We start from the raw sequence: 21835 nt of genomic DNA, 5'->3' as shown, positions 1-21835 counted from the left end.
CCTTAAGTGTCCAAGCTGCATTCACACATGGGAAGGCAGGACTGGGGAGACTTTGGCTGCTTATCAAAAGCACAAACATCATCATGCGCATGCATCAACGGCAAAACATCTTCGCAATGATAAATGACTTCTTAAGTTATCTACGCTCCTTAATTTTATTTTAATCCTCCTAAAACAATTTTTCAATAATTAAAAAAAAAATCTAACAGAAAGAAGTAAAATCTCAATTAAAAAGGAGAAAAATAATACTATTTCAGAGTTCAATAATAAAATGTAGAAATTACAGATAGTAGACTTTCCAGAAGCATAACATAATTAACTGTTTCCACTGGTTTGGCTCCATCCAGTGTGTAGCATGGAGGATTAGCGTGCTGTCGGTTTGACCATTTACATGAAAAACTAATGCTCACATTGTCTGCCCCTAATTAACTTCAGCTGCTCAGTCCCGTTAAAAAAAAAAAAAAAAAACGGAAGAAACTACTCATGATTCGTTCCTTAATTATGTTGAACATTTGTAGCAATAAAGCAACAGAGCGAATGTATGTGTCCAAACTGGCAAATGGCTGCCGAGATTCAACAGAAAAACCCTGTTCCTGAGTCCACGACGCGCGATCAGATTAGGTCCATGAGGATTTCATCCTCCATGACACTGGAGACTTGGGGCATCCCGGGTTGGGGTACAGCTCCTCTCTGACCTCCAGACATCAGCATCTGACCTGCACACAGGGTTTTGGGGGGGGGGGGGGGGTGTAAAGAGGAACAGACATTTATTAGAGGGATTGTCTTTACAATTTGAAACTAATGCAAAAAGGTAAAAGAGCCTTCGAAGCAGGGTTGTAAAAACTAATAAATACCTGCACTATCCTATTTAATTTTGTTTCTGTGATGTTCTGTAGTGTTGCTTTTTTGCATGAGCATTTATTAGCTGTTTAACTACACAATTTTAATTACACTGAGTAGTGCAATGGCTTCTGAAGATTAAATGACAACTGCAGTTTAAAATAATTTTTTGCCCCTACATCTGGACACATTCTTTACATTACTGCAAACGTGACTTTTTCAAATATGTTTTTGGTTTAACTCCATGCAGCCCATCTGAATCACATAGGAAAACATCAAGTTAGTTTACTATTGTGGGGAGTGATTTGAAATGCTTATGTATTAATTTACTGCGCCATAGCTCAGACATCCAGGACTTTTAAGTACAACTAAAACTATACGCATTTGTGTACGATTTTGTCAGAAAATGAAAGGATTACGTGGGCGTGGCAGTTTCTGTCATGTATTAAATTAGTTAGGCCCCAGTCACACATATTACTTAAAATAAAGACAAACGAACTTCATGCATTACAGTCGAATGATGCCGCTAGTAGTGTTGGTGTGGGGGAGAATTGCACATTAGTTGTGGTTTTTATTGGGGAGAATAATTCGACAAAGATTCTAATATTAAAGCATTAAAATAATTTTTTTTTTTTGAGGAGATGAAATACGAATTAACCTGTCAAACCACAAGGGGCAACCAATGACTGACAACTGGCCTGAGAAAACCAATCTGCACTCTCGCTGGTTGTAACTCGTTTTTAGTGCACCTTGTGTTTGTCTGAATGAGAACATAGTCTGGCTACCAAAAGGAAATTAATTTTTCAGTGATGGAAATCTTCAAAGTTGGAGCTTCGAAATCAATATATAAATGCACCAGGAGTTCTGCAAACTTTTTCAATCAATGTGCACAAAAATAATTGAAAAATTGAACTTGACAAATAAAAAATTTGGGGCAGCAAGCAACACTGGGCTGGAATATCTACCTCAAGCAGGTCTCTGTAGGCTGATTTCTGTTAGATACAGAAAACTGCACGTGAAATTGAAAAAAAAAAAAAAAAAAACCCACGCATTTCAAATTGGTAATATAAATGATTAAATAGTATTGTATGCTTTAGAAAAAAAAGTCTGTAGTAATGTAAAGTTGACATGCAGTGTGGTAAAGAGGATAAAAGGAACTTTTCTACATTTAACTTTGGATGCCTGATGCTATAGTTGTGTTGAGCCAAAAATGACTCATCTCATATCTTTTTCTATCCTTATTTATCAGCCTTATTACCCTTTAAGAAGTACATTTCCAGACTTATATTCTGAAATTTCATTTCTACTTGAGTCACATGTTTCAAAACTCTTTCCCCATCTGCGGGGGTGCCTGCTGACCTGCCAAGGGCTGCCTCCACTGGCCCTGCATTTGAGGCCCCCCTCCTGGTGCGGCGTGCACCAACTGCTGCCCTAAACCTTGGTGAGACATCATGCCCGGCATGTGAGAAACCCCACCCTGCTGTGAGGACACAGAGACAGAAGAGACACGTTAACTCTCAACTATGAGACATTTACTGCAGGGAGGCTCGTTTAAACAGCCGTTCGTTGCACTCTTACCGGCTGCTGTTGGCTGAGGAGAAGACTGCGAAGCTGTGGATTTGCCCCTGGGTTGGAGAGGCGCAGTATGGGACCCTGAGGCGGGGCTTGTCCGCTCTGTGCGACCTGGTTGGGTGGAGCGCCACTGACGGGCGGCTGTTGGTTGGCCGGTCCGGCTGCTCTCATTGTCATCTGAAGGAATGCCAAACAGTTTAACCAGCCTTAAGGTCGGGTCACATCCCGTTTCCTTTCCATGAATGTACTTTACCCACAGCCCAAGTATCGATCAGAGCGTTCACTAACTATACGGTGTCGGAGAGGGTTGCTCTAGTTTGTACTCTAGTGGTGTGATCACTTACTAAATATGATGACGAAACAGCAAAATAACAAATTCCAATTTCCAAACACCGTGCAGCAGCGTTTCTATTGGCCGACCCAGGAAAAACCGCTCAGTCAAAGCTGAATAAAGACGAACTCTGACCTGCGAATCCACCTAAACCGGCTGGAGATCGCAGCGGAGCAGGAAATGCACACTTGTATTCGACCGTTGCGTGGGCTTCAATGGAAGTGAATGGGAGACGGAGTAACTATTGGGTGGACGGAGATGTAATGCGACTGTACCCTTTACACTCTAACATTCATATCATACAAGAAAAAACACTGAATGAGTTGCTAAAAAGAAAAATCAGCAGATTTTGGTTACACACGATCAGGTTTGTCACACTTAGGGTATCTTAAACGTGATTGCCATGTCAGCCGCAAACAAAAATGCCAACAGGTAGCTGGACGGGGCATATTTGGAAGTGACTGTCACTTGACTTGCATGCTGAAAGTAAGTCTTTGTTGGTTTAAATATAAAAGAGTATTTACCACCTTAAGGCTGACATTAGTGAAGCTAATGTCTATCACCTTCTAGATGACACGGACATAGCCTTTGAGGGCTAAGAGGACAGATAACAGCTGTATAGGATGGATGGCAACCATCATGTCTTGACCAGGTCTGTCCTTCCTGTTGGTTTTGTGGTGCCCGTCACCTCATGCTCAATACAAACACATGCATGCATGTTATAAATGAAGTTTTTTTTTTTTTTTTTTTTGCGTCAGTGGCATGCTACAAGAGGAACATTCAACAAGGACTGGTAAAGTCAACACATGCTGATAGGAAATTAGTTGTCCACCAGTCGGATGTTGAGCAGTGGGATGGAATGACACTAAGTCTGTGTTTATACTGTATGTGTGCTAGGCTTTTTGTACATGTATTTTGAAAAAAAGGAATCTTTACAATATGTCCACAAGTTTCAGAAGGACTGGAATTGATTTTTACATAATTTAAAATAAAGAAACAAAGCAGCTCACTTCTATTTATGGGTATGTCTGACACTATATATATGGGCACCCTGTGGACACCCTGACCACATGTTGCTTGTATGTTAAGAGGCTACTGTGGGTCTCACCATGTTGTTCTGCCTCTGCTGCTCCTCCATCATAGAAACCTGACTAACAGGGGGCATGCCCACCACCACAGACTGGACACAGGACAGATCAGAGAGAATGAGGAGGGGGGAGAGTGGCGGAAGTGTGGGGGAAAAAAAAGGAAGACAGTGGAGGAGAGTGTTACCAGTATGGCATGCAGAAATAAGCCGGCACCGGGACAGTAAAGGTGTCAACAACAGGCAGTGTGAGAGGGACACTGATGCGGAAACACAGGCGGACATGCCAGCGCAGCGTGGGTTCATTTACCTGCTGCTGGACGTTGCCGTGGGAGACAGGAATGGGACCAGGGGGCCTGTTCAGGAAGTTCTGGTTGGGGGGGACCTGACCGGGTTGCATTGGACCTCCTGCACCGCCCAGCTGCTGCGTAGAAACAGAGAGAAAGTGAAACAGCAGTCTTTTTTCAACAGCGTCGCAGGGAACGACAGAACCTTTATTTATCAGCTCAGTATGCATACTCTTCTACTCCGCCTCACCTCTATACTCAATACTATCTTAAAGATGCCCAGCACAACTGCTTTTTTATTTTCCTGTGTTCAGGTTAGGACTTATGGGGACTGTGGCCAACCACTTTGCTCAAGCGCACCACAACAATACTTGAAGGAGGGGAGACTATCGTGGACAAGCTATCAAAGACGACCTTGTTAGTGTTTCACACATCCATAAACAATCAAACACTCAGATGAACAAAACGTGCCATAAAATCACAAATAAATAAAATCAGATAAATGAAGCACCGTTAAAACAGAGCAGATGTATGTTTAAAGAGATTTTGGAAGCCTGGGGTTTTTTTGAACTGTAAAGGTTGGCCTCAACAGCGAGAAAATACTTATTGTAGTTTGGCCCTTTTTGTTCTTGGAGTCATTGCTCAGTTAATCGAAACATACAGACATGATAAGCATATTTTTAGATCCAGTGTAACTTACACTTTCTGAGGATAACATATCTCTGATGTTCATCGCAAATAAACATCCATAAATCTGCTTAGATATCATAGAAAAAAGGCGCTCCTTTTAACTCTAGAGGTCTTCTTCAGTATCAAAGTAATCCATTGACAGTTTTCTGTACATCCATGTGTAAACAGCAAACAAGAACAGCTAATAGCTAATTTGGCAAACTTTTACCGGTGCCAATTTGCCAAAACGTAAACAAATACAGACTGAAAAAAACGGGCCTCTAGTTGCAGCCCACAATTAACTCACCGACCGCAAGGCAACAGTGGGCCTCTGTTTACATTCCCGAAATTATGTGAAGTTATGCCACTTCTAGTTACTATTCCTCTGCAGCGACTAAAAAATAAAACACTACGGAAGTACATCGACGACAAAAGATCTGAGAGAGAGCATAAAACAAATTCAAGCGCTGCTCAGTCTGCAAGTCGACACTTGAGGGCGCGAAGCACAGATTTTTAAGAGCAGAATTAGATTTCAGCAGGAGGGGGGAAAGAATGGAGTTGTAACAGATGATTTGAACATGCATGAGGACTCGTTTAACTACATTTGAGCCAGCAACAGGGATTCTTCCATAATTATGCAATACAATTCCATAAAACACCGTCCAAGGAAGCACAGCGAGAGTGAAAGTAGCACTAGAAAGATACCCACTTAATGTGTCTTAGGCCCTGTTCAGACCTGGCATTAACGTGCGTCTTGGGTGATCCGATCACATGACAGCTCCAAGTGCAGGTGTGAATGTTCCCAAGACGCACTGCGGACGCATCTGAGATCCGATCACTCCGACCACAACTGGAGGTGGCCTGGGCCGCATATGGCCACATTCTTTTAAGAGTGCGAATGCAAATGTGTTCCCCAGTTTCATAATAAACCAAAAATATTACACTCCGCAAAGTGTGTCCCATACATTGATTTATATGTGGCGACCCGCTCACTATTTCAAATGGGTAAAATCTCATTTCATTGTAGAGCTGTGCGCAGAGCGTTATTCGCTCAGCCCCTCCCTGCTCCTCTCTCTCTCTCTCTCTCTCTCTCTCTCTCACACGCCCACAAACACATTGACCGTCTGTCATGGCAGGACTGGCTAAGGACAACAACACATTTGGTCTTTGCAAACTGAATTGATGTGCACGTTTCTTTGCATATGGAGCGTGGAAGTGAGACCTGATCACAAGTGGTCACTGGAGACGCATGTGGAGACACCCTCTGATGCCAGGTGTGAACTGACGTACTTAGAGCTGTCCACTGGTGGTCGGATCACCCGAGACGCATGTAAATGCCAGGCATGAAGAGGGCATTACTCAGACTGCTGAAGCCTTCATATCAACTTCAGCTGGAGTTAATATGAAGGCTGTTCGCCTTCTGTCCAAGTAAATGAATAAATTCTACAAATTCAGGTATTTGGCTATTTTTCTACTGTCACACTGAATATTTGCAGTACCTACTTGATGTTTACTGTGTATTGTAACTAAACTGAGTGTTCGGATGAATCCGAATATCCACTTCTTTTGTGCTTGGGTTTGCAGATGGAAAGCCAGAACAATGATGATGATACACCATATCATCATCCTCCGTGTTTGTGGAAACTTAACTCCAAGCACCTCCTGCTGAGGTGTTTGCTATTTTGGATTTCACGGTTTAAAACAAACTGATGATTGATGACTAAAGTCATAAGTAGTCTGGAGTGTAAAAAGTCAAATATCCATCCATAGTTAAAGGCCAATTATGAAGGAAGGAGGCAACCTATTGCTTTGCCTGCCAACAGATTGTAGAAACACACCTGTAAGTAGGTTCTGATTATTCAGATTTATATTCTAAGTCTTGAAACTCTGAAAACATAAATACAAATGTCACATTTGATTTGCACAGTCCTGTACAAGCAAGGAAGGAATCAGAAAAGGCAGAAAATCACAATATGAGACATTTGATAACTGCTTAAAAAGGCAGAATTTCAAACTGGCAGCAGTGCTCCTGAATTAGCTATGCTCTGCAGCGGCTGTGGTGGTTTGAGTTTTTCCACACTGAGGGAGAGACGAGGAGGAGTAAAGGGTGTTTCACCCCTCCTCAGAAGCACAAATGATTAACCACAGACTCAAGGAAAAAAAAAAGGGGGATGAAAAAAAAAAACACAACTTCACCCATCCATCTTGCTGAATCTGAACAAATCACCCAGGATTGTGCTAAAGCTTAGTGTGTTTTCTGACCAACAATAACAGTGAAACACACAGTTTTAGGTCTTTTGGGGGAACTAACAAAACAGCTGCCTCTTGCTCTCTACTACTGTCTATGATTTATCTCCTGTCTTTAACCCAGTAACCTGTAAAATCCTGGATCAAGATTTAGAGCCTATATCACTTTTGAGGAAAAAATATTCAATTTTGTCTCGCACTGAACAGAACAAACTACATTCTTGTTTCCGACGAATGCCACTCCGGGGCTTTGCGCAGAGAAACCTTACCTACTGTTCCAAATTGAAATTTTAATTACGTTAAGATTGCTGTAGCGCTTCCCTATTAGCAATGCAGCACTGAATATGTTATGATACACAAGAGGTAAAAAAAAAAAAAAATCTTCATTATAATTTCATGTCTTCTGCCTTCTCTAAATGCCCTGATCCTCATACACACATGGCTTCAAGTTACATATAGGGCTGACACGCTCTTGTGAAGACATAAAATTAGCATGGTGAGTAAACAAGTGCTATCACCGCTGATGAGAGCAGACTGCAAGGAGTAATGTAATTTAAATCATGTAGACCCGACAACAGGCTTCATTTTTAAACTGAGGCACAGTGCTTCTCTGTGACTGGATGCTGCATTGTTTCATAGCTATGCAGAACCTCTCCTCACTGGATGCAATAAGCTGGAGTGGAGCCCTGTGATGGAAAAGACAGCTAATCCAGGGGACACATTTTAAATCACCCTGTCTCCGGGGATGAAGAAGAACAGGGAGGCAAAGTGAAATTTCCATGTCATGCGGACAAGGCAGCAGCGTTTGTAACTGCCAATGAACTCAGCGACAACAACTGGTCTACCTGTGCCGTGGAGGCTGCAAGGAGGGGCCTTGTCTCTTGATTTCCTCATTCTGTCCCTAAAGACTGGCACACACCACTGCCACTCCAACGCTTCGCCTACAGCATCTCATGTAAAGTTAACATCTGGAGAGCCCGCACTGCAAAACTAGTATCCACCAGAATGTTGTTTTGTTTTAAAGCTCAATCTCAGAACTTTTCACATTTTCAAATGATTGCAAAGATGATGGAGCAACTGGTGTGAATATTTGGTTTTGATGAAGTTGTGTACAGTGAAATTCCACAAACTGACGAGGTACTATCCATGTATTTTTTATCTACTGTGATAACATTACACTCTATGGGTATTGTAAAACAAGACAGGTGTGATAGGACTAGGGCTGCGACCAATATCCTGATTATTTTCTATCATTTCAGCTCTCAATATGACCAACCCGCGAATAATAAATAAACAAACAAACAAACAAATAAATACACATACACTGAATTATACTATTTAAAAACAAACAATTACAGATACTTAATTTTTGTAGGTGCTGTTATTTGTAATTTATGTATAAAAGAAAAGCTTTCAGAACCATCAAGCACAAATTGCGTTTTAATACAGTATATTTACCATGAACAATAACCTAATAGTACACAATACACAATACACTGTGTTGAGGAGACGATGTCAGGATGAAATTACTTTGACCGAAAGGAGCGCATATGTATTGCACCTACATTTCCCTCATTTAAACAGAAATAATGAAGTGGGAGTGAAACAGTCCGCTAATGTCGCAGTAGGAATTTTGCTAATGCTAGCCCTATTAGCCTCTACTAGAGTGAGAGACATTAGCGGCTGCTGTGAAGATACTGGGCTCGCTAAATGAAATGTCAATAACAATGCGCCTTAATGCCTTAAACAATGCACCTCAATTCCCTGGTGCTCCTCTGTAATGCCTCCTCATTATCACGTCCTTTTGGTCTCCCCACTCCATATACTCTCTCCCACATTGGAACCTTCCTCCCTTCCCACCAGCTCCACTTACTCCTCCTATCACCACTCACCGCTCTGTGTTGCTGGACCTGCCTGTGGTTGGTGATGACTTGCCGGATGCCGTTGACGAAGCCGCTCTGGTCGTTGGGAATGAGGCCCATGAATATTCTCTTCTTGGATGAGTAGAGCAGCATCAGCACACGCACCTCACAGGGCGAAGTAGTGTGGGGGAAGTGGACGCAGCCGGCCTGCAGGGAGGGCCACAGGCAGATTAAGACCTTGACATGGGGACCCTGCCCTAATTATGGGATGGGCTCAGGCTTGGGGACATAACCTTCTTCTGAGCTCCTTTGCCCAATCAAACATATCGGTTTTATAAATTGAATGCAAATGGTATTAACTTAATTCATACTGTGCTTTCCCTTGGCTATAAATCAAAGTCAGGCAAAGAGGCAGAGCTCAGCTGGACTGAATACTATTAATGCCTCTTCTATTTCTCAGTGGTATTATCTGATTAACATTGCACCACGCTGACAAAACCCCTATCGTTCCGCTAGCCTTCTGGAATGAATCAAAACTAAACAATTAAAGGCTTTTTTTTTTAACTACGGCAAAGCATGTTTCAAATATTATTATCAAGCTTGAAAGTGTCTAAATGTATGGCCTGGAACCCCATCTAGAGCCTTTACCACAACACTGCAACGCAGCTTCATGCTGAGTCCATCTACTGGACACAGGCGGGACCTGCACCCAGTTGCCGCTCATGAAAAATGTACTGGGGCACGATGAATGATGTTTAAGATGAGGGACATGGAGGGAGCACACATTTGTGGTTCAGAGAGCGGTAGAGCACTTGAACACTTACAAAACCATTGGCCATAATGCGGTACAGGCCTTTCAGCGACTCCACGTCCTTGTTAGTGAAGAGAAACTGAACCATTCGAGAGTTTCTGAAGAGGTGACCTAAGGTTGTCTGCAAAGAGAGCAGGCGAGAGAGGACTTAGTTATGCAATCATTCACAAACAAATCACAGTTGCAAACAAAAGTCAGCACAAAAAACTTTCACGCACTAAAACAAATGCATAAAAATGGCCTCACCAGTAACTGCTGAGGAATCAGCTGCATGATGAGCTTCTGTGGCCACTGGTCTGTGTTTCTGTTTGGAGACACAAACAGCATGGCAATGTCAAACTGTGTGTTAAAACAAATTCTTTTTCTATAGACGAGGTCCACAGTGCTTTTATTGGCTACTCACAGATTTTCTCCTTGGTTGACATGCACTTGACACGGCAGAGAACGCGTCAGTTTGGTGGTTGAATCCATGGATGAGGCTTTAGGCTTCTGCAGGGAAGTAACACGGGGGGGAAGGTGTGCGGAATGACACGAGATAAAAATTAATGAACCCGAAAAACACCTGGAGGGGGGCACATGCCTAACATCACTTTACAAGTAATGTAATGTAAATGAAGCCCTCAGAACAAATATACTTTCAATTCGACACGGAAATCAAAGTTCAAAGACTTTACGTGAGCAGTTTAGGTACAAGGAAAACGCCATTCTGCGCACTACCTCGGAAACCGCTGTTAGCGTTAACTACCGCATTTTCAACGTGATCTCTGGACTCCAGCAAGAGTCTGTTGTGTCACCTCTGTTTTTAATATCTATGGACAGGACATCGAGGTGCTGCTAAGGAGTGGCACCTCTGCTATTTGTGGATAATGTTACCTTTTCGGGTATGTCTGACCATGACTTTCAATGTTCGTTGGAGCAGTCGGGACGAGGAACGGCACCTGCGAGTCCGACACAATGGCTCTCTGCAGGAACGAGCATGACTGCTCAATCAAGGTGAAGGTGCACCAGCTGTCCCAAGTGAGGACAGTCAGGTAGTCCAGGTCACCAGTGGCTGCTCTCAGTCTATGTAGCAAATAAGTTTAGTTTAAGTGGTTCAAGTGGTTGAGCTAAGTATGCCTCGAAATTGTCTCTTTCTGGAGGTGCTCTAGGATTAAAAAACTGGTACAGGACACCAGGACATGCTGAGGGGATTATAGTGTCCAACTGGCCTGGGAGCAGTTGGAGAATATTGCAGAGGAAAACGATGTGTGGGCTGCCCTGTTCACCCTTCTACCACTGTGATCCCAATCGGGACAAGCAATTAAAAAAAATGGATGAACGGATGGATTTCTGAAGATGTGCAGATAACCTATTCTTTAGCAAAACGTCAAGAACCCAAGAAAAAAAGAACAACTTTCTAAGCGCGTCAATGCAACAATCCCACTGGGAGAACTGCCAGCATTCTTCATGTTCAGGGCGTCAATGAAGGATCAATGACCAATCAATCACGTATCAGTCAGGCCTACCGTAGTCCTTGCCCTGTTCATTACAAATGTATTGGGCAAGGCTTTCTCTGCAGACAAATGGGTTCTCCGTTTCCAGAGCTTGTTTAAGCAAGAGGGAGAGAGAGCCAGAGGTGTGGACAGTGACAAAACTATCCTGTTTATACACATCTACTTTAAATTTAAGGTGTTGGTGAAACCATTCTGGAAGGTTACCCCACATTTGAGACAGCAATATCTTTCAGGAATTAACAGACTGAGTTTCAGCCAAAACAGAACGTACCATATCGATAACACTGTGCTCAAGCTCCAGCCAAGTGATTGGGCGTACCTTGTGAGACTTCTTAAATCAACAACCATTTCTTTAAATGAGTTTTAGTGTCTATAGTGTAATTCTTCTCAACATTACAGATGACTCCGGAGAGGAATCAGAGCTGAAAGCCTAAGGAGTGAACTATAAAAGGAAATAGCAGATTAAGAGCAATGTTTCAGGCTACTAATCTGTGCGCTCAGGTTGTTTGCGACTGTACATTTTCCATAGACAAGATTTAGAGTTTCCTGAGCGTCTCACTCATATTCCTGTTCATTTAAATTACTTAAGTAATTTTGACAAACACAAGAGGGAGGATGAGACTGTAGTCGATAGAGGAGATAGAACCGAGTCTGTCCACCAAACACAAACACTCGAAGGCCTCACGAGTGTCACATAAAAGCCATTAACATCCATTTTCCTGGCTCAGCACTGCAACTGTAAAAGAAATCAATCTGACCTTGAGCTAAACCAACAGCAGTAAAACAAAATGATTTGCAATTAATCACAGTGCACAATAATCAATAACAGGTGATAGGTCCTATACAGTGCTGATGATCACAATGAGTTGGCAGGGCAGTGGTCACCAACTCCAGGTTCTCAGGTCTCGATGGTTTTTGTTCCAGCTTTCTACTACAGGCTAGAGACTTCCAGCTGGGATGTCAGGCCAGCAAAATTAACAAAAACAATAGTTCGACATTTTGGGAAATATACACTTTATTGCAGAGAGTAAGAAGAGAAGATCGATACCAGTCTCTAATCTTTCCGGTAGATACAAAGCTGGAGCCAGCAGCTGGTTAGCTTAATTTAGCATAAAGACTGAAACCAGTCTGAAGGTAACAAAGTCCGCCTTCCAGTACCTCTAAAATGAATTAACATAATTCATCTTGTTTCTCATATCATGTTGTCAATGTGAGTTTGCTGGGTAACCAGCATAGACTTCAGGATTAGGGCTGAATTAAAAGAAATACATTTTCAGATTAATTTTGACTTTTATTTGAATGAATGAGTGTCAGTTCTTAAAATCCCAAGATCAATCATTCCATTTGCGCCTTTTCTAAGTAAACATGTACATCTGCGCTAAATGTTATTTGTTTGCAGAGGTTAATTGGTATAAGTGGTTTGTTTAGGGCTGCATGGTGTGTAAGATGTTTACTTTCCTGAAAATCGAGTTATTACAACAGCCACGAAAAGCTTATTTTAAGTTAAAAAGCACTGTAGATGGCAGCTGGCTTTATGAGCTGCCCTGAGTCACGACACTCCCGTAAACTGTGACTCAGGACGTCTGGCTGACTCATGCTATCTCGTAGTGAATCTAGAGATCACATCTCTGAGCTGATGCCTTGTTAACACAAACAGTGCAGATGAATTAGTAAGCAGGCTTTCAGTTTCTGTACTGTCTGTGCTCAAAGCGATCACTGAAGTGGATGCGTGTACTTACAGTGCTGCAGTGCTACTGACAGTCCATGTGTAGCCAAGATAGCACTTATATTTTTTTTTCCGCGCTAAAAGAAATCAGCTGGACTTGCTTGAGGTCCTTCCAGTTGCCTTTGTGTAGCACTCAGATATACCGTGACCTGGATGACTGAGAATCGTCACTGACGTACAGGAAATTTAAGTTCCCAGGATAAATTCTGAGAAGTGCCTCGCGCAGCACTGGTACTGAATCATCAAGAACTGAAACGAAATGAACTCATTCTAGACTTTGCGAATCGAAATCGAATCGAATTGGGAGATCAGTGCGGATATGTTGTTATTACGACTTCAAAAAACACATACAAACGTCAACAAAGGAGATGTGACGTGTTAATTATCGAGCTCTGGAGTTGCTGGAAGGCAGAATCTATCATCTACAGACAGACCCGGGCTAGCTGTTCCCCATCTCCTTTCTTTGGGATAAGATAAGATATCTGGCTGTTGGCTGTGGCCTCATATTTACTGTACAGACATGAGACTGGTATTAGTTTTCTCATCTGTAGTAAAGCGAAGAAGTGTGTTACCCAAAATACTGAACTATTTATCTAACTGACTTCTGTCCTCTGAGTTTGGAGGAGTGAGGTTGGGAATCATTGAGCTAAGCTTGCCGTCACCTTCACCTTCACCGCCAAAAAGTTGAGTATTAATCCAAAATGCTGGTTTATCCCTTTTGGAAAAAAGACAACTTGAAATTCAGTTGTCAGTACTATGACTAGGGATTGTAATTAATCTGTAATCAATGATCTAAATAATACTTTCATTTAAGAACAGCTCCTAACATACTTTCAGGGTATCAACCATTCTGTCAGAGTGGGAGTGATTTTTTGCCAAAAAAGGACATCCATTTAAAAATCAGTAATTTTACTAGGTGTTACCTCTTGCCACTCCAGAACGCCGGTCCATGCGACAATCTTATTGGCCACACCTTGCTGCTGTCCGATTGGATTTGCACTGCTTTGAGCTCCAGGCACACCGGGCTGTCAAAGAAAATAGAAGAGGGGGCGTTACATGCTGTCTACAGATGCAGTTTAAGATCGGTCAGAAATATAAGTGCACTCGAAGTCAACTTGAAGGAACCACAAAAAAAACAAAAAACCACACAGACTAAATGATGTTTCCCTTTAGAGCTGATTAAACAGGAACATCATTCAATATTAGATCTGGCCAATTTTAGACAGTTGAATCTATATTAAAAGATTAACAAGTATGTTCTGCTACTAGGAAGAAAAATTAATGAATGAATTTGAAGACAGGAAATATAAAAAAAAAAAAAACAATGACTGTACCCACAGTGATTTTCTAGGGAAAAGGCAGCATCCTCTGGTTTTGATCTGATCCTAACATTTAAAATTCATTTTGATATCAGACTTCAGTGTGTTAGTCTGGAAATTCCACTCTAGGCTGCTGGTGATACACCATCAAAGATTAAAGTCTTGGGTCTCTGATTCCTAACTTGAATAGGGCCACTTACAGTATAAAATATCAATATGATTTAAACATTGATACTGTTTACAAGGGGGCGAGAATAGCAAATCAAGTCTTCAACTGAGTGCCGTGAGACGCCGCAGAATGTCGACAATGATGGAATTACAACAAACATAATGAAATAAAAGGTTAACAAACACTTCACATTAAAAGGATCTGGTCAGCAAGGACTGACAAGTTATCTAAAACAGGCCTCATACCAAAATTCCCTCTTTGTGTTATTATCCTGCCCCGTGGCTTAGCAAGGAAACACTGTCTGTGGAAGCACAGAGGGAATCTGGCACTAAAAGGACAGTCATTTAGAAAGATATCCCCTTGATTTGTCGAACTCTACTATTATAGCTGAACATATGAACATGTGCATTTTTGTCCGGAACAAATAGAGCAGGTTAAGTCCCCCATCTCTTAAAGTGGAAATGTGTTAGGAAGGGATTGCTTCAGGGCCAGTGTGGACAGGAAGAACGTTTACAGCAACCAATAAGTGTTTTAATGTACATATGGGTATGTGAATATGATTCTAAAGTGAATTTTTAAAAAATGTAAACCTATCCTTTACGGCTTTGGTTCAAGGTTCTGCTTTGCATATCCAGCGTGTTTTATGAACCATAATGTTTTGGATATACGTGAATAATATATAGATTATATATATTTATATCTATATATCTATACAGATAGATGTATCTATATCTCTATATATATTTATATCTCTATATATATTTATATAGATATATATACATATATACAAAGACGAGATTCAGCGAAAGGCTGCAAACAATAATAAGATGACAAGGCAGCAAAACAGACGTCAGGTATTCTAAATCAGAATATTAAATTAATACAGTAAATGGAAACACACTTCCCTGCAGTGTCTATCTTAATATATGTCCTTCGTTATGGATCCCTGCGTTTGCAAATTAACTGTTTTATTTGTTGCATTTCTTTCCCGGAGGATACCTGGAATTTGGATTTTGTATCCTCCCCTGACCAGTGCTGAAATTTAGGTTCAGGAAAGTGAAAAAAAAAAGTATAAACTGTGAAAACGTCTACATATTAAGTTATGTGCTGTAGTGGACGTTTTTGATTTAAAACAACGGTATAGTTTTATTAGTTTTATATTGATTATTGTCGTAACTTACCATGTTTGGCTGTGCCGAAGGCGGCGTGGGCTGATTCGCCGTGGGCTGCTGCTGAGGCGGCTGCTGTGGCTGCTGATTGGGTGCAGGCTGTCCTGGGGGTGGGACTGGCTGCTGCTGATTGGGAGCGACTTGTTGCTGTGGCATCATAGGCTGCGTTGCTGTGGTGACTGTCGATATGCTGGGCTGACTGAGCTTCCCCGGGACTGATGAGATGTTTGGCTGACTGGTGAACGGGGGACCTTGATTGACCATTCCTGGGACTGGAGGAGGAGAGAGAACAAAACAAAAAAAAAAATCAGAACAGACGCCACGTTTAAAAACATACACTGAACATGACCATTATTGCTACTAACAGACACTTTAAGTCATCATGCCCAAAAACAATCCATTCTGACTGCACATTTATTTTTGGGTTACTTTTAATTTTTACTAATCCAAAGATCCCAATACTATAGGCCGTTCCGGTTGAGAGCAACCAGAGATACTTTCTTCGGAAATAGTGTTTTCCAGAAAAAGTGAGAATAGGCTTTACTGTTTAACGCACAGACACAGTCACACATACAGTAAACATTGAGACACTGCAACTAAAATCTTGGCTAACATAAATTGTTCACAAAGGACCACAGAGTCCACTGGTAACTCACAGCGACTCTTCTGGACGCTGGCTGCCTCCACGGCCATCTGTGCAGCCACCTGAGCAGCAGTCATGGGGGGCGGATTCTGTCAGCAAGCAGATTAAAGGAAGACAATGTTGGGTAAAACATTTTAGGGAAGGAACATAAACTCCACTGTCTGAAACTGAGCCAAAAACAGGCAGCAGGAATGAGTCTCCAGGCAGCCTTGCGCTGTATGGCTGCTTGCCCATTACCTGATAAGGGTGTGTTGTGTTAATGGGTGGAGGGGGCTGCGAGGCTCCAACGAGAGGCTGAGCGACAGGCAACGACTGAGGAGGGAGGACAGGTTTGAGCGGCCCCGGTCCTCCACCTGAGGAAACTGGAAGACGGACAATGAGAGAAGCTTAGAGTTTTTACACAGTTCTGCCACATAAACTTGAGACTGCTCTGAAGTCCCAGTGTAAGAGTACAACAGTGCCTCGTTCTAGGTGAAGAATGAGACATTTATCAAGGAATTCAGAAGCACAAAAAGTTTTTATTGACAGTACCGCCAACTAAAGACTGCCTTCACATGATCAATCACATCATCCTACAGCAGAATTGTGTGACATTTTTAATATCTCTAGAAGCAATTAGCACATGTGAAATTAGCAAATAGTATCTTATAACCATATTACTAGGGATGTAATTGTAGGAAGTTGGCTGAAATGAAATAAAAACTAAACCAGAGTGGAGCTTGGAAGAGAGCCTGCTAACTGATAGAGGAGGTTCCGCAGAGAAAAGAAATAATAAAAGGGCAATTTAGTACCTCACTGAAAAGCGCAGACAAAAAAAGATGCACGAAGAGAGATAACAAACAACATTAGAGCCAGCTTTACTCTTGTCATTCGCAGCCTGAAGGAATACAAAAAAGTAGTGTAACATCCCATCAAAAGTGTGTCTGGAGATAAGAGGCTTATAAGAATGTACTCGCTTATAACTGGGAAACTATTCTGCATATTGCTACAGATAACACATTGTTCATCGTGAACAAATTCTATACTGTATGATCATTCCAAAGAACTCTTCCAGTCTTAGGTCTGTGCTTGCCTGTCTTCATACTGTACTTGAGTAAAGATCTATTTCTATAACACCTTTCAAAACAAAATTTAGAAAGTTCTTCACAATATTTTTTTGAATTGGCATTTATTGCAGCCATCTAAGACAGTAACCGACTAATCCTAACCAATTTAGGAGACCTCTGCAGCTCTCTTAAAGAGAACATAATAAACACATTAACCTAATATAATTTAAGTCAAGACAAGTGATAAGTAGTGTCCATATTAAAGCTGCACTCACTGATATTTTGGCTTGTTGTGGTCAAACCAACTCCACAACCAGCCGACAGACACACAGCACTGACATATAATCTCCTAACAACGTTGTTATTGCTGACCTGTTGGCAAATAGTTGCCTATTCATACATTCAGCAGACACAGAGCAACATCAGCTTTCATTTCAGGATGTGTCATATTCCTCTGTTAGCTGCGGTTTGGTCTTCACTAACTCCAGAGAGGAAAAAAAATATAATCTGTCTCTCTAGCTGCTAGCCGTTCAACTTTCCTCACCAGATAGTCGCTAACTGTGTTGATGTTAAATGCTTGGCAAGTACCATACAATTTAACCCATTTTATCAGGGGTTTTTTCATAGAGATTATTATAAGATTGACTAATTGCCATGTGTTGAGGGTTGTGAAACAGCCATCTATTGCCACTTGTAAGGTTTCATGATTGTGTTTTATTTAAATTGAATCAGATAGACTGTTCTGAGCGTAGAGGATGCCCACGCGAACTAGGTTTTAATCACTGTTTCTCACCAGGAAGTGAAATGCCTCTGACCAGGACCATGTGGAAGGGGTCCTGACTGTAGTCTGGATGGGGTTCAACCACCCCTCCTACAGGAGACGCCCGCTCAAACAAAGCCCTCAGAGCGGGCAGTTTCCGAGGAGCCACCACCGAGAAGTGAATTCCTTTCTAAAAAAATATGAAACAAAAAAATACATTCAATGAAACACAATAATGTTGTTCTTTATCCACCTAACACAGTAAATAACCATACTACCCAATTCATAGAATCCTTATAACAAAAAAAAATGACATACTTGGAGAAAATATCACTTATAACTCACATCCCTGATGATTTTGACCAAGTTGTCTGCTGTGCAGCCGGTGTAGCTGACACTCTCCACAGCAGGAAGCAGATATGGAGGAGAGTTACACAGCAGCACACACACCTTGTGGGTTTGACCTCTGGCAATGGCAGAAGGACAAAAAGTGAAAAGCTGAGATTTTTAATCACTACTAGTGCCCCTCTAAGAGTAAATTAGCCACTGAGTCACTAACTTACAATTGATTTTTTTTAAAAACCTGAAAAACAAGAAAGGATTTGGAGGATATTAACACACTTTAGTACAGTTAGACTTTACTGGAGCCAGCTTATGGAGGGCATCAGAGGAAATACAGGTAAAACCCTTCCACACTGGCTTCATCATTAAGTTGTGGTACTTGGCATTTAGAGAAATAAAAGTGCAGTATGTAGTCTGTAGAGTTTACAGCTGCTTCAGTGAAGACACTCAGTAGCTCGACTTCAAAAACAGTAGGACAACCCGTCACTGAGTTACCTCACTGAGCCAGTACTTTGGCGTTATCAAGCAAATAGATGACAACAGTTTTGTGACCAAACAGGACACACATCCAAGGTGTAATAGGCTAAGTGTTGCATAATTTTTAAAGCGGCAATAGATTACTTAGAAACCATCCTTCCATCAGTGAGCAGTGTGTAACAAAAAGACTGCCTTACATTTGCTCCCTCATCTTCTTAAAGTCATCAAAGAGCTGCAAGGCCACAGAGAGCCCCTCTGCAATTAGACTACAGCTTTCTGCTCCACCTCCCATGAACCTGTGTGGGAAAACAGGAGATTATTTCATACTCAAAAATTCATATTGTCCTGCTTTAAATCTGTTATGGTAAAGGCAAGGTAATATTAAATCACAAGTATATCTACTTTATAATAAATGAGTAGATAATTTATAAGAAGTTACTGGATGCTGTCGATCCATGAGACAAACTCAAAGGCAGAGCTGGTTGGTGCGTGGCACTGGACGTATGACTCAGGAGCACAGTCCACCGTGTTGAACACCACAAGACCATACTGTGTCCCCCCATACTGGAAGGACAAAAATGCATGAATAATTTTATCAGTGATAGTAACTAAAATCTCTCTTTGAAATTACCCTATGAAACAAAAACAAAAAAATGGGAGGGGGGGGCACTCACATCGCCACCAAAATCTGTTTCTGCTGGGGGCCCTCCGTTGAAATACCTATGGTAAATACAACCAGATATAAAACAAAGGCATTTAGGCATGACTACATGAATAATAAAGGAATAACTTTGCAAAGGGGTGTCTTGGTGTCCTCACTCGATAGCTGGAAGTATGTAATTTTTCCTTAGAGATTCAAAGTAGGGTCCAAGGTTTGCCGTCCCTTCGATGACAAACACTACATCGGCCACCTGGTTGGTCCCAGGCTTAGTGGATGGCTCCATGAGCGCCAAACCTGCCACCATGGAACTGGAGGTGGAGAAGGGGCAGATTGTGCATTTAATGAGACTCCTCTCTGGCAAATCCTTTAATCCATTATGTTTTTAACTGCAGCCCAAAGTAGCAGAACAAATGGGAGCACAAGCACAAGCAGCTGCATCAGAGCTTCTCAATGGCCATTAATACTGAATGCAGGGACAAACTGCTTCCCTGGGACACGGGGAAAAAAATAGGTAGTGTGACACTGCTTGTGAGAAAGGACCTTGGCTTTTACAGCATTATATTCCTTTATTCGCTATAAAAACAAAAGCACCACATTGAACCTGTAAATAAAGTTCGACTCTTACAGTTTAACCGCATCTTGTTCCTGCAATCTTCATTTCACGCAACATACTGGCGGGCAACACTTATATATGTAAATCAGTGCTATTTGTGGATAAAGCGTTTGCCTTTCATGTCGATCCCATGAGAGAAAGTAAGAACTTGAGAAAGCTAAAGTTACTGAGCACCGAGGCTAACATGCTAACAAGCTATCGTTCAGCCTAGCAGCTAAAACAAACCATTCATACCCGACCAATACTATTAGTGTATTTCAGTGCCCTGGGGCGTTGGGAAGCACGCAAAAGAAAGCAAGTGCATCCTGCACCTCCACAAAAGCCGAACTGCCCAGGGATTTTCACTTATCGTTTGTGAGGCAGGTAAATGTAAATGCACAAGTTACGCTAACGCAGTTAAAATAGCCCTAACTAGCCAGCTGCCATCGAGCTACAAAGTGATATGGTCTGACCTGATGGTGCACGGCTGCCAGTGGAGTCGTGGTATCGGTTGAACACAAAACAAAACGGAAAAAAGCGTTTGAATGACTGTGACTACACAGAGCAGCTAGCCAAACCGTTTGTTGTATTTTTGACGGAAGTGAAATAACGACACGCCCACAAAGTGTGACGCGGGGGTCATCTTCTTCGTCTTTTTTTTTTTTGGTGTGTGTGTGTGTGTGTGTGTGTGTGTGTGTGTGTGTGTGCGTGTGTGTGTGTGTGTGTGTGTGTGTCTCTCTCTCTCTCTCTCTCTCTCTCTCTCTCTCTCTCTCTCTCTCTCTCTCTCTTGCGCAGACAAGACGCTCCGGAGCGGAGTGCTGCCACCCACAGTCTAAAGCTTCGCATCCAGAGCGATTTTCACACACACAGCAGGGGGTGGGCAATTACTTCTATCTGGTATGTTCAAAAGGGCTAAAGCCGTTGAGTCCTGTTTCAGTTAAATGAAGTGGATGATATTATTTAACCGTATTCTTTATCCCAGCACCTCTGGATCTCTCTCTCTCTGTTCATGTGGGGGAGTATTAAACGTTACATGGTGATACTGATGGAATTTTACAGAGTTTTTTTTTTTACATCGTTATATACAGTAAATCTGTGAAAAAACCATGCAACATTTTGATGTAAATTATCAAAGTGAAAATTTCTGCTTTTGTGGGGGGGGTAAAAATTTATACCGAAGGGCGAGATTTGGCCCATCGGCCACCATCTGCCTACCACTGTCATCCCGTACCCTCTTTTGTTGGCCTGCAGCATCCAAAGGAATGAAAGGCAGTCTTCTCCACGAGCCCCCTTGTTTGTGATTTCGCCAAATTATAGTCGTGGTAAGGCCAGTTTATTCGTTTAGCACCTTTGGATACCACGGCAATTCGAAGTGCTTTCCATGATACGTGAAAAAGGCATCACATCAAGACAAAATACAGAGGAAGCAAGAGGCAATATGAAAAAGACAAAATATGATTTTAAAGAGTAAAATAAAATAGATCAACGATTTGGTAAATCTGAATTAACAGGGGCGTAAAAATTACTGTGCAGTTACAGTGCAGTGCAATATATAAATGAACAGTCCCAAATGTAGTTAAACATATGGCAGTGGCAAACAGAAAAGCTTTAAACCTCCAGTTTGAATAAATGAGAGCTGGCACAGACCCTAAACTTTCAGGGAGGCTGTTCCAGATATGTTATTGCATGAAAACTGAGCGCTGCTTCTCCATGTTAGGCTTTGTCTCTGGGGAGA

At 41.8% G+C, this 21835-nt stretch overlaps 1 protein-coding gene across 4 annotated transcripts; it reads right to left on the bottom strand.

Annotated features, from left to right (window-relative positions):
- Positions 1-173: 173 nt before the first annotated feature.
- On the bottom strand, positions 174-20712 carry med25 (mediator complex subunit 25). 4 transcript variants are annotated; one of them, XM_040154394.1, is made up of 20 exons: positions 20574-20712; positions 19667-19816; positions 19522-19567; positions 19287-19411; positions 19045-19143; positions 18374-18494; positions 18062-18218; positions 16460-16584; positions 16236-16311; positions 15592-15851; positions 13846-13947; positions 10107-10192; positions 9950-10007; positions 9717-9824; positions 8923-9099; positions 4138-4251; positions 3852-3923; positions 2419-2589; positions 2200-2320; positions 174-716 (listed from the first exon to the last, which is right to left on the bottom strand). In XM_040154394.1, exons 2-20 carry the CDS (start codon positions 19810-19812, stop codon positions 613-615), a joined length of 2268 nt encoding a protein of 755 aa, XP_040010328.1. In that variant the 5' UTR covers positions 19813-19816; positions 20574-20712; the 3' UTR covers positions 174-612. The 4 variants fall into 4 exon arrangements, with proteins under 4 accessions (XP_040010328.1, XP_040010338.1, XP_040010347.1 ...); XM_040154404.1 differs by having other exon boundaries at positions 4138-4248; XM_040154413.1 differs by having other exon boundaries at positions 10107-10189.
- Between the last annotated feature and the right edge of the window lie 1123 nt (positions 20713-21835).

The sequence above is a fragment of the Xiphias gladius genome, chromosome 3, assembly GCF_016859285.1.
Source record: "Xiphias gladius isolate SHS-SW01 ecotype Sanya breed wild chromosome 3, ASM1685928v1, whole genome shotgun sequence".
NCBI lineage: Eukaryota > Metazoa > Chordata > Actinopteri > Istiophoriformes > Xiphiidae > Xiphias > Xiphias gladius.
Note: the sequence above shows the minus strand (reverse complement) of the source record. Positions and strands in the feature narration are given on the sequence as shown.

Bases quoted from the DNA above. Each gene is read 5' to 3' on its own strand.
- med25 (XM_040154394.1), bottom strand. From the start codon at position 19,812: ATGGTGGCAGGTTTGGCGCTCATGGAGCCATCCACTAAGCCTGGGACC. The intron at 19,412-19,521 runs GTGAGTGCCCCC...TTGTCCTTCCAG, and splicing joins AAACAGATTTTGGTGGCGAT to TATGGGGGGACACAGTATGG. The intron at 16,312-16,459 runs GTAATGGGCAAG...GCTTGCTGACAG, and splicing joins ACACAACACACCCTTATCAG to AATCCGCCCCCCATGACTGC.